This window comes from Alosa sapidissima, chromosome 1 (assembly GCF_018492685.1).
Source record: "Alosa sapidissima isolate fAloSap1 chromosome 1, fAloSap1.pri, whole genome shotgun sequence".
NCBI classification, from domain to species: Eukaryota; Metazoa; Chordata; class Actinopteri; order Clupeiformes; family Clupeidae; genus Alosa; species Alosa sapidissima.
Genome location: NC_055957.1, coordinates 39,780,394 through 39,799,745, shown reverse-complemented (window position 1 = coordinate 39,799,745; position 19,352 = coordinate 39,780,394). Strand labels below are relative to the sequence as shown.

General features: G+C 41.1%; 1 protein-coding gene and 1 long non-coding RNA gene across 2 annotated transcripts; both read right to left on the bottom strand.

The window, feature by feature from the left end:
• Nucleotides 1-1,123: 1,123 nt before the first annotated feature.
• On the bottom strand, nucleotides 1,124-5,085 carry LOC121722584. Its single transcript, XR_006034885.1, has 3 exons — nucleotides 4,951-5,085; nucleotides 1,892-2,034; nucleotides 1,124-1,714 (listed from the first exon to the last, which is right to left on the bottom strand). It is a non-coding gene; the product is annotated as an uncharacterized LOC121722584 (long non-coding RNA).
• Nucleotides 5,086-8,785: 3,700 nt separating this feature from the next.
• Nucleotides 8,786-10,854, bottom strand: hand2 (heart and neural crest derivatives expressed 2). The gene is made up of 2 exons (XM_042108604.1): nucleotides 9,783-10,854; nucleotides 8,786-9,419 (listed from the first exon to the last, which is right to left on the bottom strand). Exons 1-2 carry the CDS (start codon nucleotides 10,308-10,310, stop codon nucleotides 9,321-9,323), a joined length of 627 nt encoding a protein of 208 aa, XP_041964538.1. The 5' UTR covers nucleotides 10,311-10,854; the 3' UTR covers nucleotides 8,786-9,320.
• Between the last annotated feature and the right edge of the window lie 8,498 nt (nucleotides 10,855-19,352).

Here is a 19,352-nt window from a genome sequence, read left to right as displayed (position 1 = left end):
AGACTGTAAGAAGCATGCTTTCATCTCCTATGAACTCAAGGTGAGTTACTATTCACGATTGTAATATTTAAAAGAGCATGAAAATAACGTGTTCATCTAGTTAATTAAAACCAGGAAGTATGCCAGACAAAAAAAATATGTATGTGTGCTCATAAATCATCTCTGGTGACAGTTCAGGGGTGTCTTATGTGCTGTGTGCAAAGGAATTGCTTTCCGGAGGAACCAGGGTTTTGGAGCGTGAAATGAAAGCAATCATATATGTGAATGTGTGTGTGTGTGTGTGTGTGTGTGTGTGTTTGTGTGTGTGTGTGTTTGTGTGTATGAAGGGTGTGTGAAAGTGAGGGAGGAGAAGTTCTATACATGGGATTTTGTAAGTAATTCTTTCAGCTCCTAAGAAGTGCAACAGGGTGGAACTTGGTAAGAAGAGGCAGAGAGAGAAAGTGAGTGAGAGAGAGAGAAATGGGGGAACAGGGATAAACTCAGAGACACAGAAAGAAAGAGAGGGAGAAAGGGGATGGCTGTCATCGCTGTGGTTTAACACAGGCAGCCACAGGGCGCTCCAGAAACTCTCCATTACTGCCCATGATGAATGAGAGGGGAACCTGGCCCCGGATGCTCCATCCAGAGAAGCCTGGACTGACTGACAGCAGGAGCTAGCCGGGGGAGCACACAGTCACCCCTCTCCGCCATCCTGCGCCACTAATGAGCCACTTGTCCTACCATGTGTACAAACTGCCGCTCCATACATCCAGAAGAAAAGGAACACAGAGGTTTGAGGTGTCTGCATCACTTCACACAACTGATAGCATTTACTCATCTATGATAGTCTGTTGTTTATATCTGAAGATAGACCGCTGGCGTAACCTTAAGAGGAGCTACTGTTTTCCACCTTTCAAATGTTATAGGATAGTAGATATATGGAGGTCACAAGCCTCAGGTATCACTCCTGTTGACATAGGCAAATACGTGTGACATTCAGTTCTTTTGTATTTAATGTTGCCAAACTAACGTAGACACAAACAACAAAATAACGTTGTCAGCATACTCCTTATAGACCCTTTCAATCTGCTCCTTGAGGATTTCCGGTTGAAACTTTCAAAACCAACTCAGATACTCTGAAATGAAAATTAATCAGATTTTAGTGTATTGTCCTACAAAATGTCGATTTATTTATTTATTGATTTTTTTGTTCCCAAATTATCATTAGGTCAATGTTGTTTTCTGTGCCACCAGAAAGGCTTTAGAAACGCACATGATTGTTCATGCAGTTGACAGAGTCTATAGTATGCACTAAAGCCACCATCATCAAAACCTACTAGTGACAGGATTTATAGGCGGATGTGATTCACCATATGTTAACTGATATTTCCTTGATGCTTTATTATTGAAAGTGTTTTTAACACAATGCAGCTTCAGCTACATACTGTATCTTAGGGTATCGGATAGGGTAGATGTTTTAGAACAAAGCTAAATACAGTCAGTTGGCTGGATTCTTGGAGAGACTCATTGGCTCTGCTTATTGGCTTTGCCCTTGACCTACTGTTACCAGACCCGCAACCTAGTCTGAAATGAATTAATCTCTTTCATATTTTCCAGCATGCCATATGAAGTCATTTATACTGGCCCTAGGTACAGTCACACAATCTCTGCACACTAACAGATGTTTCCATCAGCTTGGGAGTATATCGATGAAGGCATGAGGCTGTGTATTTAGCTGTGGAAGACAAAAGGACAGAGGACTCAAATGCAAATGCAGGCTACCCATAAGCAGAGGTGAAGGCATACAGTCAGATTTAAGGAGAAACACAAAAATGCTTAGATGGACACACACAAACACACGCACGCACGCACGCACGCACACACACAGACATATATTTGTATAAACAATGACCTGGTTTGTGTCCCTTTATTTCAAGCGGCATCAGGGCCATCGGGGAAAGGTAGGTTGGTGATGTCTGGCCCATGGATTATCCAAAACCAGTCCCATCTGTAAGCAAGATGGCAGTACTTCCTGCTGTGACTTGAGAGTGACATCTGGTGATTATATGATTAATTATTCAAAGCATTTAGATAAAGTCATATTACATATACATGTTGCTGTATTTTTCGAATAAAATAGTTTATTCTCTTGGAGTAAATGATTGAATGTAGGTGTTGCATCACTATAAACAGCAGACAATTCACAGAATTAAAACAATGCACTGCTGGCTTGACAGACAAATCTTCTGACGAACAGAGCGCATAATGCACTTCAACTCTTCAAGCCGCTGGTTGAGTTGGTAACCTTGATGTTACAAGTATTTAAAGTGGTCTTCAGTGACGAATTAAGATGACCTTACGGCAAATATGACAACCCTCACATGCACGCATTTGCGGATTTGACTCGTTACCGAGACACAATTGACAAAGTCGAATAGGCGATGCATTGTCATGCTCAAGCACAGTAAAACCTAGAGTATTACGCACGAATTTTGCATTTTTCGAAACGGCTCGCCATATATATCTAGGCCTACATACTTAATAGGTATAGCCTAATTATCTAGATACAATTATTTGATATTATTATTATTATTATTATTATTATTGGTATTATCCTATTATGTTAATCTGACGTGGATTCTACTTACATTTTATATGCCGAAAAGCCTATTTATAGGCTGCCTGGACCATATGCCTTCTTCGACGCTTTCTCGACTGGTCGACGTGATTCCTTTCCAATGCCAAGCTATTTTATTTAATATAACGCAAGTTTACACATTTGCCAGCCGTCCTTCATGGTGCTACAGCAAACATGAATGGGCGGGTTTAAGCTAACTAGTAGCCTAATACAGGCCTTCTGAAAAACATGGAGATCCGAGAGAATCACTTGGCCAGCATGAGTCACAGATAAATAGACCTACATTTTGAGTGCAGTAGGCTACATTATTATTATATTCTGTTTGTTTTATTTATTAATACATGTATTTCATTGATTGATTTATTAAGAGCGAAGAGTTCGCTCTTAATAAAACAACCACTCGACTATTTCAGTGTGCGGTGGCTACTTTGACATTTTGACTCCTATGTTCCTGCAACCCATCAGCACCTGGTAACCTGAAGTAGCCAAGCTGTGCACAGGGATTTCTGCTTTTCCCACATGTATTTAATTGATTTTTGTTTGTTTTTGTTTTGTTGCCATGATGCCATCATCCTTATCTGTCAAAATAAATAAATAAATAAATAAATAAACTCAGGCAGTCGATTAGTGCTTTGAATTAGGCCTATATTAGCTTATAATGCGTTGACGTTGAGTCTGAAGCGCTGAACTTCATAATGAAGATAAGAGCCTTTTTTTTGGAGAATCGCATTTCAAATCATATACCTATACATTGGGCTCTGCATCGGCTATAAAGATCATTAGAGGTCATTGGGTGACCATTTACGGTATTTAGTTGAAAAAACACAACTATTAAATCTAATGGCACGGGTCTAGTGTCCACCTATAATGATGTAGGTCGTAATTATTCACATGAAAGTTGGTCACTAAACCATTTGGAAAAGTAGCAGTGGTCAAGAAAGCGGATTTATATTTGCACCGCTCAGTACTATGGTCCCGGTTGCCCTATTGGAGTAATTCAGATAGTAGAACAATTGAGCATTACATGATATTAGTTCTCAGTCTTTTGGAAAGGGGGAGACCTGCCGGCGATTGATAGAAGTATCTCTCTTTCTCTCTAGTTCGCCATGGCCTGTCATGGAGATTTCATTTTGCCTTTGAATAATCGGTTCACAACATCTAATGGATAAACTCCATATTTCAAGAATTGCAGTAAAATCAAATTCATTAAGATACTCTTTTCTTAAGGATCTTTTGGGACATTGATCATTTAAAGTCAAACATGTGTTCGTGCTCCTCAGTATTGTGCGCAGAAAAGATCCCGATTATTCTGCATAACTGAATCGACAAACTAAGGCCACACCTCAGTTCCACATGCTTATTTAACATTTATCAAAGCCATATTTTAATCCCTTGGAAATAAAACAGTTAAACATGGTTTAAACACCAAATACCGCGGCTCACCTGGATCTAATGGTTAAAGAAAGAGGCCATTTTCTGCTGAGTGTTTTTCGCACGGTCAGGACTAGATTTATGCTCCCGTTTAAAGGTTTTAAATGTTTATCACCGACAAAACAGAACAGTCGCCTCCTGCTTCGCCGGAGAAATGGAGTGTTAGCGGAGTCCCTTGAAATGACACGCATGCCGCATCCACTTGGGAGGTCTACCTCTACTCATACTTGCACTCTCACTAACTAACAGGCAAATGGTGATATTCTGTATATTTTCAAACAATTCCAAGCTGTATCATGATAAAGTCACGCATAATTCACAGATTGATGGATCTGCGGTGTAGGCCTATGTCAAATCTCCCAATCCCCCGTTAAGCTATGGGAAACAAATATGGCCTCTAATTCCAGTCGAAGGAATAAAAGTCATTCGCAGGAGGAAAGGACGCATTCGAAGCAGTCACAACCAAAAGTAGGTCAACTCAACCCGCATCCCTATGAAATTGTTGCCAGTGGATTCAACTGAACCTGCTCTGAGTAGATACCGTATGCATGGATCAGTATACCGGCCATATGCATAACATGGACATTAAAAGTAACAGCAACATAATGTAAAATCTAAAAAGGATAAAACTAATTTTTGACTCCGTATAAAATGAATTAGCCTACGTTTTACTTGTGTATTTAACATTAGCGTAATTTCAGGTGAAGTTGTGGCTCGATTGTGAGTTAAACTTTAAAACTTTAAATTCATCATAAATGCATTATTATTATTATTATTGTTATTATTATTATTATTATTATTATTATTATTATTAGTAGTAGTAGTAGTATCATCGTCATCATTTCAGGCAATATGCGTGCTCAATATTTAAATATAAATATGCATAACATTGTTGAACTTACCCAAGGCGACGGAGTTATGTAGATTTGTCCACCATTCAACTGTGATGTTCATCCCGGCTATATGAGTTTCGTCCGGTATGCCACCGGTTCTCCGGCAGAGGAGTCAGTGTCTGGGGAGCCAGCGTACTGGAGTGCCTGAACAAGGTTTTTGAAGACGGTTTGGGTGGAGAGGGAGTTTTTTGTGAGAAACTCAATCTCACATACAGTAGCGGGCTCCATCTGGGAACTGTCACAACTGACAGCACCATAGGGCACAGGCCTGATCCTCTGCACAGCATTTTCCAAAAAGTACAGTTCGGCAAAAGAGCTCGATTGTCTGCTTGTCTTCTTTTACAGCTATATTTACGAAGTCATCAGCAGCGAGTAACCTACGTCGTGTAGAGATTCATGATGGTGCTGGACTGGTGCTGTATTTTTGGAGAAGTTGCGCTCATCGTAATGACATTGCACATCAATGCAGCAATAGCCAGTTCCCCAAAAAACAGGTTAGCTTATAAGCAACCCCGAGTGTGCGCAGAAATTGGTTTGCATTGGTTCAGCATTTATAGATTAAGCCCCTCTCAGTTGATAGGTTCACAAAATAAAACAAACATCAAAATTCTAAACGGCATCAGTTAAACATAATCTAAATATAAAATGGTTGTTGAAATAAAATTGTAATATTTGGTTATCTTTTTTCGCCAATTATACTAATTTATTTGATACTAGATCTGCTTCTACTGCGGCTTGACAGGTCGTTTCCACAGATTGGAAGCGTGTGCACCAAGAGGCTACAGCATTACACAGGCCTATTACATAAACAGGCCTAACGCGGTCACTTGTTTAGTTTAACGTCCCATTAATGGTGATTCAGAAACATTGCATATTTCAAGGCTCTTGGATAGCCCAAGACATTTGTCTTTACATACTGCACTTCATTCATAATAGCCTGAAAATTAGGAAGCCTAATAAACCAAAACGAGAATATTGAACCTGTTAGGCTACTGATGTATAGCATTTATGACCTACAAACTACAGTATCGTATGCTATGATGTACGCTTCCCTGAATATACTCTAACGCCTAAAGTAAATATAACCTTGAGCTCTGTGGGCATATTTTTAGCGCACGCATCTGAAAGAACACATTAAATGTGTTACACAGTTCCATAACGCAGACTTTATGGATAGTCGCGTGGTTACAATTAATGTTTCCTGATTGAATTATTATTATTATTATTATTATTATTATCAGTAGTAGTAATAGTGGCACTGTACTGATACTGTACAAAATATTTCTGTTTCTACATTATATTAATGATAGCATGATACATGGGAAATGTAGCCATAATAAATGTTGCCGTTTTTTCGGAGCAGTATGTTTGAACTGCACAAAGCCAACCTGGCAGAAAATCCAAAAGTAATTGTTCAATGGACAGACATTTTTCACTATATTCTGATAAGGTTGAGGAAGGACCTTGCGTTTTGAAGGTATGGCGTCATTACGTGCAGGGGCAGGATGTCTCCACCGTCTGATCTGACGTCAGTATGTCTACCAGCCTTATAGCAGGGAGGGGGGTGATCTGGAGGAGGGCCTTATGAACTAATCGTTCACAGATGTCACAGATACCAGGAAAAGAATCTTATTTGGTCCACATGCTTTAAAATCCGGTTAGTGTAAAACATTTACTTCTCATTGGGCATAAAAGTGGGCCTAAAAGTTCCAAAGGTGTATGTCTATATACAAGTGTTATAATAAATAAAGGACACCGAATGATTCTGATAGTAGGTGCTTAAAAAGTCAGAGTTAGATTATAAATGAATGGTGCGTGTGTCGCAGCAGTGTAGTTATTTGCCCATGAAACAGTTTGCCATGTGTTCAAAAAATGCATTGCATACAGTCGAGTAATAATTAGGTCGTACTCTGAGAGCAGTGGGGAAAATGTGTGAGAGGGGCCTAAAATCATTGAGAGAAACAAGTTATTTTTTTTAACAATTCCTCTCTCCAGTTGAACGATTTGTGCTACAATAGCAGGTCATGATGAGGTCACAGGATTACCTTATCCTTTAATCAACATTGCGACCTGTTAATAGGCCTGCTATCTTGGACGCCATCTTGACAGAGACAACAAATTATCTATGATTATCAACAGAGCGATCCGTCAATTGTACAGACTGACTATGCCACATTTCTATGGACTTATGAGTAGGTCTGTAGGCCTACACCAAGGCCTACGTCCTGTTTAAACAAAAACTCCCCTGTTTAATGAGAAAAGTGTTGTATTGAAAATAAAAAGTGCGTTTTTAATTTCTGTTTTCATGTAGTCTTGAATTTCCCCTGGGGATCAATAACGTATCTATCTATCTATCTATCTATCTATCTAGTCTATGCAAGGCTTAAACGCGTTCGTACTGTCCACTTGGCGTAGTGTATCTATCAATTCAATAACAAACTCACGAGGAATGAAGGCCTAAGTGACTCACGTCTCAACAATACACACTGAAATGTTAAAAATTCGTAAAGACCAGAAAAACGCGAGCCGTACCTCCTCTGTCCACAGAGACAGGGTGAGCACACATCAACCCCACATTTTGATCGACACGCTATCAATCACATGCGCATCCGATAGCCGACCTTTCCTTCTTCAGAGACCACCTTATCCTGACCCTCCTCAGCCCCCTGCTCTTAACGTCACGAGCATTTTCTTTAGGCTCCGAAATGTCTGCGCCTTCTGCGATTGGAGCGAAAACGGAGTATCAGAGAAGCCCAACTCACCGTTGGATTTCCACTGATTTATTCGTCTTTGCTTTATTTTATTTATCGCTTCAGTGATGGTATAGATTACACTTATGGCTTTCAATGGTTTGCGATTATAATACGTGCCTTTCTCTATATTAAAGTACGCTGTCAATACGATAAAAACAGGCCTAGCTTTACAGATCAAACATTCGGCCTGCATTTTCAAACAATGGAACCCTGTAATAAGCTTTTTGAAATAAAAAGTTTATGTTTAGGCATGTTTTTCTCTAAAATAATAGCCATGTGAGCTTAAAGGCTTTTTAAAACGTATAAACCTCATGAGTGCATCAGATTTTAATGAAAGCATTTTTCAATATCCACAATAAGGAATAATAAGATTTCATTCCACATGCGTAAAAACTTAGATGACACGTGTAATCGTGTTTAGGCTATAGGTCTACCAATTGTTACATTTGTGGGGGCTTGCACATAGAGCAACATAAATGCAATTATTATTATTATTGTTATTATTAGTAGTATTTGCTAGAGCAGTTAACGTTACTGCTAATTTATTCACTCAACCTTCAGGGTTAGATGTGAACTGAATGTTCCATATAAGATTCCTACATGCGTGTGTTTACAAGATTTAAAAACAAGGCATTGTGCGACTGTACAGTTGCCTATGCATACATATACCCCTGCCTCTTTGAAAAGATAGTCGATTTTGCGAAGTCGAGCATGAAACATTTAAAAGTAAAAAAACATGTACTTGCTGCAATAATCATATAGCCTATACTTAATATTGACTTTACTTAGCTACAGTTCAAGTGTGAATATACACACCAGACAGCAGAATGCGTGGGAAGCTAACAACAAAGACATGTTTTAGATGTATGACATGGGTGCTGTTTGAGTTGACTGTCACTTGAACATGCATTGTTAAAATATTTATAACTGCCACTTCATCTTCAGATTTCACGTGAAAAAATACCCACAATAACTTCTTTAGTGAGATCCATACACACAATAGCCATATTATGCTGTTATTTTGGGTGATCTTACAGTGTGTAATGTTACAATTTAGCGTGGCTTACAATATGTGCAACACGAAGGTTTTATGATGTTTAAAAACACAGTGGTTTATTGAATTAATTACATTGTTTACATCTGCAGTATTATTTAAGTTCCATGTCTCTGGACGGAAGTGCACTTCAGTGGACTCAACAGCTGTTTGAAACACCAGCAAATACTATACGACCACAAAATGACAACATAACACTTCATGACATTTTCAACTAAATCATTTCTTGAAATGCATCAGGATATCAAATAGACATCATATTATTTATATCCAGAGAGAGAGAGAGAGAGAGAAAGAGAGAAAGAGGGAGAGAAAGACCTACACTTCACGTACACCTTAGTGGTAAACACTTCTGTTTGGATCACACATTGACAAGGAAACATTTACCACAAATTAGACAACACACAGTCCCTTACCAAGGGGGTCGCCTTCTCTTATTATGGAATGGTTTTCTTCAAATATCCACTCTCCGTTGCGGGAAATTGCACATAAATATTCCGTTAAATAAAGTGAGAGTACAAATTAAGTCTAAAGGACGCCACTTCAAGACTGCGATATGGGTAGTTTTTTTTTCACTGTTTCAGTTCCAAAGCCCAGACGTGCTGCGGCCAGCCAGTTCGTCCTTTGGTTTTCTTGTCATTGCTGCTCCCTGAACTTTTCAAAATTTCACTCTGTTGAAGACAAAAGACGTAGTTTAGGTTTATGTATTTTGATTAACATGTAGCCTACTTAGAACAATGCCTAATCGTGTACCCATGGGCCTACATGCCTGCTAAAGCCTACCGCCAGCCATTGGCTCTTTGGCCATATGGCACAGGTTGGATCACAATAGCCAAAATCATGTTTAAGTTGTAGCCTACCACTGAATTGTTCATAGTATTAATATTTACCAAGAAACTCCATCTTCAAAAAATTCTGCAACATCACAGATGAGGATTGTTAGCTTCACTTCTCTAAGCAAAATAGTAGCCTATGCAACAATGTTCTCGTCGGTGACACTGAGAATAAAACGTATGCATATATGTATTGCTTACCATTTCTTTCTTTCGCCTGTCTTCCTTTGCGTCTGTCTTTTTGAATTCCGCTTTGAAGGCCTCTGCCTCCCCGTTTTGCTCGTCTTTATCCAGAATGTCCATGAGGTAGGCAATATAGCTCGTAGCCAAGCGGAGAGTTTTGATTTTAGACAGCTTCGTGTCCGCGGGTACATTGGGAATGCACTCCCTGAGTTCTGCAAAAGCGCTGTTGATGCTCTGCGTCCTGCGCCTCTCTTTGCGGTTCGCCGTGGGTCTCCGCTTCACTGGCCTGGGTCCCATTCCGACGGAGCCAGCCCCAGGAACACTTCCGTAATGAGAGTGGTCCAGTCCGGGCGGCCCGGCGGAGTAGTCGGGGCTATAGGAGGGTGCCATACTGTAGTCAGGTGGCGACATCTCCGGGTGGCTTATGAGCCAACCGTGAAAGTACGGGTTTTCTTCATGACAGCGGCTGGCAGCTGCCGCAGCAGCAAAAGAGTAGCCATCGTGATGCATCACCGGATGGTGAGGGAATCCACCAACTAAACTCATTGTAACACACACCTAACGGTTCAGCAGCAACCCAAGAATGGCGACGCGTATTATTTTTTAAAAATCCGATTGTTTCCCGATGCTCTCAGCACTGATAAGATCCCCATACAACTCATAAAGTAGCGGATTTTCAGTATTATTTCACGATAAACAGCGACGTTTGTTTGTCCATTGTGGGCCTAAATGTTTCCATTCACTTACATACAAGCCAGTGCAAGAACTCTCGACGTTGGAGTGAACCTGAACGTATGAACAGGATAGCCTAACAGAAGTGAACTACTTACGCACAAATTCTTCGTTGTCCACTCGCGCCATGAGAGTGCCCATTTGCCATAATAGAGTCTCACAGTCCAAGCAGCAGAGCTTCAGCGTTGTCAGGCGCGCCTATCTTCGTCTTTTTCGAGTTTTAAAGCAGTGGCGGAATTCATTAAGTGAGATGTTGAATTGCAAAACGTTCCCAAATCCCAGTCGATGTTGTTGCACGCAATGTGCATGCTTAATGCTCCACACTGGTAGAATTCCTTCGTTTGATCTCCATGTCACAGCTTCATCTTTAGGACTGCTTGGGTTAATATATGTCGTCAAAGCTGCTCTAGACCAATCACAATGCTGTAGAGGAGGGACATGCAGCACATTGCAGAGTGTTTACGCTCCCACAAGTCAATGGCTCTCACAAGTATTGGCGGACTTAACTTTTTTTTTTATTAATGTCATTTAGAATATGAAAAGCATACCATACATCCTCAGATTGGTGTAGTAATGAGTATTTTAGGTTAATGGCTGGTGTTCTCCTTTTGTGGGTGCTGCACTGCATCGCGTGGGGAATGACGTTAGAACATATATACCAAACGCAGAAGCATTGCATGAATATCTGTATGTACAAAACAATTGGAAACATATTGCAACTTTGTGCTGTTTTGATGTGTGCGCATGTTTCTTGTTCTGCATATGTTTACTCTTCTTGAATAACAATTGAAATAGAATATCTGTTAAGGCTTTAATATTTCATTTCGTACCATATGTATTGAGAAATATTTGTTTGGAGTGAGTGGTCACTTAATGTAAAGCCTTTTTCCTAATTACGTGAGCTATGACAATATTTTGCGCAAAACGGTAACAGTTATTTTCTGCGCACAGCCAGAATTGACCCTATATTACTATATAAAATAACAACATATTGTACAATGCTATTGATTCTGGCCACAGTATGCATGTTTTGAGTGCCATGAGTCTTTCAATAACTATCTGTTGGTCGAGTGAGAAACTTCCTGGTGAATATTTAATAATATTTTGAAATCATAGATTGTGATCTGTCAGGTCATATCAATGAACGTTGTTATGAATGCATAACTGGGTGTGAACGCTCAACTATTCCTAATTCAAATACTTAAAAAAGTCTTAATTGTGTTTTTTCTTAGGCTAATAGAAATGTTTCGTTTAAACGTTTAGGCCTGTTTCCAGTACTGCGCACAACGTAACCTGACCTATAAACGGTTTCCTAGCTCGATGTAGTAAATGCAAATAGCCTGATGATCTACAGGATATTTTTTTCTGTAATTTAAACATTTATTTACAAAATATAAACAAACTAATATACCATCACGGATAGAGAGCAGTTAATCTACTAGTGAATCATGGTAGTGAGTGGCATTCGAATGATCAATCACCTGTAGGATACGGATCTACATTTCATAAATCAAATATGGCGGCAATATGGCGCCAATATGGAATGGAATTATGACAAGTTTTATGCTGGCTTCAAATAAATTCACTTGGCATTCTCTAACGTTAATTGTCATTGTAATTAAAATCCACCAAGTCTACTAGGCTATAGGTTGCACACTATGTTGCTAGCCGACACAAAGCGTGCAGAAGTAGCCTAAACATGAAAATGAATGTTCCGCATGTTTTTGCAAAGGCAACAGTGTCTTATTAAAATATATAATTTTGCCATTCATCGAAGTAGCCGCCTGTATAGGGTAGTTGACCGTATGACTTCAGCATTGCAGTGGGCCATCGGACATATTGTGAACTCTGGTCTCTTGTTTAGCCTACTCTGAGATTTCAGAATTCTCCTTTTCCTGGCATGAGTTATTCTATATAGCCTAAAATGCTGATAGTTATTTTATACATTTTTTTTATTTTATATAATAATATAATACTGAACCTGTGTCAAACCGTATGTGTGTGTGTGTGTGTGTGTGTGCGCGTGAGACATGGAGGCAGTGCATGTGCTTGTCCGCACGAGGGAGGGACTATAGGGGAGAAAGTGTGTGTGTGTGTGTGTGTGTGTGTGTGTGTGTGTGTGTTCACAAATTTCCAAACGACGGATCATGATTTATACTTGTTTAAGTGTTGTATGTGGGGTGCGAGTGGAATTCATCTGGCTGAATGGGAGTTCTTTGAGTAATTTAGATACGTGAAGGCTCCAGTTAATGACATATAATCAGACCATAGGTCACTTGGTCAGACTTCTGTTACAAACCACGCCTTCATTCTCTGATCTCCTTTCAAACTAGATTTATATAAATAAATAAAGCTATGCAGAACCAAATCTCTTGGCATGAAGGAACTACTCGATAAACCTGATAAATCTCGACAAATCTAGGTAAATATCATGAAATAGTGGTCTCATTTTAACAGTATTTAATCTGCAAACCAATTCACAAATTGCAATAATAGTGATGAAATAGCTTATTTAGATCTGTCCACTACCATCTATCCACTATCTGTCCACTACTGTTGTTTTTTTGTTTTGTTAAAAAAAAAACAGTTTTAAAACAGTTATAAGACTTTATGCACTCTTTCAACTGCATGTTCGCTTTATATAATTGCTGTATCACTATAGCAAAGGCTGAAACAACCGAGGTCCCTTCCCCCAGCGTCTTGACGGCTACTGCTTTTCTCTAGAGGTCTCATTAAGGAAACCCATGGCTTTCCCCCTAACATTTCCTCAATCTTGACTTACAATATAACGGTACATTTACGACAATGGCAAAAGCACAGAGCTTGTAACGTAATTGATGATGGTTTATCTACTTTGACAGATATTTGTCACAACTGCTAGATTATATATATAATATTCTGTACTCGCACCGGGAGCAGTGGACCGAACGCGCAGGCAGGTAAAGAGTTAGTGCGCCTAATTTATACCTGTATTAAGGCGGTCTGATATGTGAACTGATACGGAGCAGGCGAGGGGGTTGGATTTAAAAGACTTTTACGACATTTTAATACAATTCATCTGCCTCTTTGAATTACGGCCAATATAAATATGCTAAATTCTCCCAAAGGTGCTTCGCATTGCCCAGTCTAGCGATCGGTAGACCCTGACTTTTCTGATATATACATGAATAAGGGCGGAATGACGATATATCAAACGATGGTCCTGGTCCGATGTATCCGGAGGTTCGGCAGAGAACGTAATTTATATGCTCCTGCTACGGAGTTTTATTTTAGCATAAAAAAAAATAATAATAAAAAAATAAGCATCCCATATAGTGAAGTGTACCGTCCAACCAATACCAGATATATAATACTGGTAACGCATGTCTGTAATTGTTTGATAGTCCCATGCTTTAATAGCACAGGCCTACCTGAATTTTGGATAGATATTCTGTAGGCTATAATGTTATTCAAGCCCTGATATCGACACTGGCGAAATAGGCCTACTCAAGTGACAGTATGAGTTCAGCTGTGTTCGAGCTGCGTCGGCTGATCAACTCTTTTTTTATGTTGCCGAGTGTGTAGGCTACAAGAAGGTTAGAGTTGGACATTCATATTTTCTTTAACAAGAGCCTAACAAAATATAGTTTTCACCATACATAGCCTACCTCTGGTAGTTTGTAACAAGGAACATACAAAACAAATGCAAATTAATTCAATAATAAAATATGTGTTCCTGTACACTTCCAAATATAGCCTAACCGTGTGTTTTTATTTGAGTAAATTAAACAGCATCATTCTAAAATGTTTTGTTGAAACGAAATATTTCAGTGCATATTTAATAAGTAGCATAGGCATAATTATTTGTTTGTAGACTGTTGTCCAGGATATACTAGGTTCTTCACATGCACAATTTTGCTTAGCCAAAAACATGCCATAATGAATTTTCGCAGTCATTTATTGAAACGATCAAATTAATTGTAAGGATTTTTACACCATTATTGAAGAGGTCGTAGAATAGCCTAACTTCATCTTTGACTTTGCGTGACTGCATTACTTGAATTAGCTTTTCCAGGCATATGCAGCCTTTGTGAATTACCAGTTAAAAATCTCAGAGAATTGTCTGACTTCTAAATTTAGTTTATTTGTGCTCTCACGGATTTCTGCAAATGTCGTCTACACAGTATTGACATTATCCAGGTCAGCATGACTTACCCCCAATCTGTCAGCCTTTCACTGGCTTAATGTATGAAGATGTGAGATATTTGGGAAGGCAATAAGCAACATATACTTGATGTGCTTAAGGCAAACCTGGCTTCAATGACTGACCTTTTATGCTAGCATTTATGGGAATTGTTAAAAAAAAATCTTTAAAGTGTGTGTTTGTGTGTGTGTGAGTTAGAAAGAAAGAGACAGAGAGAGAGAAAGAAAGAAAGAGAGAGAGATACATAAATACATCCCTATACCACTTTCCTTATATTTACATCTGTGGACTGGTGAAGGCGTTAACCTCCAGAAGTCCCTCTTGTGTGGATGTCATGGCCGTGACAAACATCATCTGCGTGCCAAACACCAGTTTCTCAAGCTGTTAGCTGTCCAAAACCCACACTACTACCCACACTACATATCACGTGTGACTTCAGTTTCTCTCTCTCCCTCTCTTTCTCTCTCACACACACACACACACACAGCCATTTTATGTTTTGTAACATGTGCCTCCCCTCCACACACATCATCCCTCCCAGTGCTCCCTGTCTCTCTCCCTCTCTCTTCTCCATCACTCCTTTGCTTCTATCTCCACCATCCATAACTGCTATCTGCACTAATCATCACTTATTCGGGCCTTGTCACTTAGCACCTGCTCTTGGCCCAGTCAGTTAATCTCTCACCCTCACAAGCAGGGTGAGATGCTTGGCTCCATCTCTGGTGGCTTGTGAGAGCTAGTCTTTTCTCTCTCTCTCTCTCTCTCTCTCTCTCTCTCTCTCTCTCTCTCTCTTAACCTCTCTCTCTCTCTCGCGTCTGATGTGGGCTAGCCTGTGTCATCTGTGGATAATTGTGGCTATGTGCTGTGTCTCTGATCATAAAGACCTACTCGCTATCTCCTCCCTGCTACCTCTTATCTGAACTCTGCTCTTATGTTTGCTCAGAGTTTCCCACTGAACCCACAGCGTGCTCTCTCTCTCTCTCTCTCTCTCTCTCTTTCTCTCTCTCTCTCTCTCTCCCTCTCTCTCTCTCTCTCTCTCTCTCTCTCTCTCTCTCCTCTCTCTCTCTCTCTCTCTCTCTCTCTCTCTCTCCCTCTCTCTCTCTCTCTCTCTCTCTCCCTTACTCCCACTCTTTGTTTATGTTTCTGTTTCTCTTTTGCTCCCTCTCTCCCTCTCTCCTTACTTCCATCACCACCCACTTGTGTTCTCATCCCTCCAATTCTTTCACATTTTTTAAAGGGATTGGTCAAAAGTCTCCCACTTACCTTTTTTTTCTTTCATGCACACACACACACACACACATACACACACACACACATACACACACACACACACACACACACACACACACACACACATACACACACACACACACACACACACACACACACACACACACACACACACACACACACACACGCACTCGTTCACATATTCTCACACATGGCTTGTTTCTTCCCCCCACAGTTCCTCTCTCGTTACGCAAACGTGTAGAAGTGTGAGAAAGAGGCAACTCCAAATACAAGGTTAATCTCTGGCGCTCTGTGTCGGGCTGCCCTGGTATTGTGTGGCGGCCAGGACACAGATGAAACCCTAGAGATGGTAAGGTTAGAGCTCACCTCATCCTCATGTGTGGGAAATCCATCCGGTGATCCACCCCATCCTGAAGGGCTCAACTGGACAAACAAACCAGGTATGGCAACTGATACAGACGTACACACATGATACACATACATGCATACACACACACACACACACACACACACACACACACACACACACACACACACACACACACACACACTCACACTCACACGCACATACTAACTAACACATGGATAGGTAATTCACAACATGCACCTGTAAACATGATACATGTTCAAACACACAGACACTTGTAAACAAACACAAGACCCAACTCATACCCCCCCTCCCGCCACCACCACATACCCCTTCCCCCTTCATCTCTCCAGTTCTAATGGTCTCATTATACCACAACAGCAATCACTCTCCACCAAAACACAATGAAACAAGAGAAAAAAATCATTACGCTAATTGAACTATCTCCTCTGGCAGGGAATGACTGTAGAGTCTATCATTAGCTATTGTCCAGACTTTGGCTGATGGGACAAGGCTGCGCTTGCACCCTCTAAAGTAATTTCACTCCTCCAGCAGCTCCCTTTGCCGGGGTACTTTGTGCTTATCCCTGGGTCTGGAGGCCTCCATTCTGCCCAAACTGGGGATCATTTAAGATACAAATGAGAATCATAACTCATGATCCTGGGCTAACACAATACTACTAACCAGTTTATGCAGTGCATTCCAAATCCAATAAAATGCAGGGAATCTGTTTCCTAATCAGAACCATATGGGGTTGATGGTGGTGTGGCAGTCACTGTGTACTCACAAAGACATGGAGGCTCGTCGGGCTCTGTAGTGGACCTGGGGCAGGGGTAGTGGCTTGTGGCACCACATCTCTGGGTTTTTGGAGCACAAAATAACAGAGTGAGATGTTGTGCTCTCAAGTGATGTCAGAACTTTTTGTTTTGTTTTTGGGGAACCATCCCACCATTTACCTTTGCTCCGGTAACTGTTGGATTTGTACCGTGATTTCATAGTAGCTAATTAAAGGTACTGAGCAAAAAATTAAAGACCCTTTCCTATGCTTTTGTAGAACTTTATTTTTTGTCCTACCGAACTTTTGTCTCATTCTCTAATCAGAAGAATAAAGCATTCTCTAATCAGAAGAATGGAGCCTTCACTTGAAGATTCTCTTCTCTTTCTTTTTGTTTTTGTCAGTTATGCTATCATGATAGAGTGTGAGAATATCTCTACATGACCAGGTCAGTCTTTTTTTCCTGATGATTTAGCAGTTTAAAAGTACAAAAAAAAAAAAACGAAAAGCTCCTTTCTTGATTTATTTGCATTTTAATTCTTGGCACACATATTCATGATATCAGCAAACGTTCTCAAGCCTGCAATAATAACGTGATGAAATCAGTCAGGGCTTGTATTATTTCGCAATGCTAAATGGAGCAAAAATGGCCCAAAGCTGTGATGTACTGTCATTAAAATAATTCCTTTGAAACGGATGCACACAGCCATTAAAGCCGCATGGCGTAATGCTGCATTTTGCCTGCTGCAGCGCCTCCGGCCCCGTGCCAGACCCACAAGAACCAACAGCACAGCTCCACTCAGTCCAGCGGCCCAGCGGATGATTGATGGCAAGCAGTGTGCAGAAGTGTGACCTCTCTCCAGCTAATTTCCCACTCAAAACCCACCGGCTGACAATGCCAAGGACGGGCTGGAGCTCTCCTCTGTGTGTTTTCCCTCGTGCCTGCGACTGGACACCGCCGCCCGCACGCACCTGTAGATCCAGCCACTCGAGGCTGTGGGGTATATGAATTGGCTGGGAGCAGGGTGGAGTGAGGTCACTACAGACTGGAGTCTGCGCTGTTGTTTTTCCTTTTTTTGTTATGTCACCTCTCTTTTGTTTTCCCTGCTCCTCTTGGGTTTGGGTCTGGCTGGGCGAGCGACCGAGTGAGCGCTTATCCGGGTGTGCGACCCTGCGTAGGATTATTGGGATTTCCAGTGCCGTCGGATGGAGCCCCATCTGGCAGTGCTTATGTTATTTCAAATAGGGGAGAAAGAGAAGGGAAAAAAATGGAGGCAACCTATTTAAGCATGGAACATATTACAGAGAGAATCCAGACTGAGGCGGAGGCTAGCAGCACATGTGGGGTCAGCACTAATAAGTTATTGTTTTCTTTCTGGATGTGCAAGATTCCCCTTCTGTCTGAGCCTCCTTCTTTAAAAACACACTTCGGAGCGGACCACTTTTCGAGCCTCTCTCCCGCGCTGGAAAGTCGAGCCAGCGTGGTATCCCTGCCAGTGAATGTGCACCCCTCGTTCGTTCCCTCCTTCCTCTTCCGCCCTTCCTCCTCTTGCTCTCTCTTTTCTGCATCTCTGGAGAGGCCCTGCTGAAAACAAACAGGCATTAGCTCGTTATTATGTACTTTCACAGCTCATTGATAGACACATGTTTTAAATGACTCTAATGCAATATTACAGCTGTGACTTGCCCATGCACCGCGCTGATTCACCGAGGTGTGCGGTGGATCGCCGGGATCGTCCCTGCTGAGCACAGCCATTACGCGGCGGAGTGGAGTCACTCACAATGTGCTTCATCACCTTAACCTGAGTGGACAGCCTCAAAGCCATGCACCATACACAGAGGCCATTAGGAGTCCAATGCTGGGAGTCCCTGTCTTTGGGCCTGTGATGGAGAGTTGCTCTCTGGTCATCCAGAATCCATCTCCGTCCCACAGGGGCCCTGACACTAATGGGGAGACTGCGTGGCTCATGGGGCTGTCTTTGGCTCATTGCAGAGTACAGACATCACAACATAGTAGGGCCTTTCACGTGCAACAGTCATATTAGTTGCTATTCTAAGTGTGTGTGTGTGTGTGAGAGTTATTTCCTGCATCAAGAGTGAACAACTGGATGAAGTATTTTCCGTGTGTGAATATGAACTAGTTCTAGAGAGCGAGTTCCACCCCCGTACTGTTCAAACCTCAAGCATCCCAGAGCCATCTTGGCTCAAAGTGTTTAGGCATTGCCTTTCCTCCTTAGCCCCAAAGCAGTGGTCAATGCCGATTTATTGGTGAGAGCTCGC

Bases quoted from the DNA above. Each gene is read 5' to 3' on its own strand.
- hand2 (XM_042108604.1), bottom strand. From the start codon at position 10,310: ATGAGTTTAGTTGGTGGATTCCCTCACCATCCGGTGATGCATCACGAT. The intron at 9,420-9,782 runs GTAAGCAATACA...TGTCTTCAACAG, and splicing joins ACAGGCGAAAGAAAGAAATG to AGTGAAATTTTGAAAAGTTC.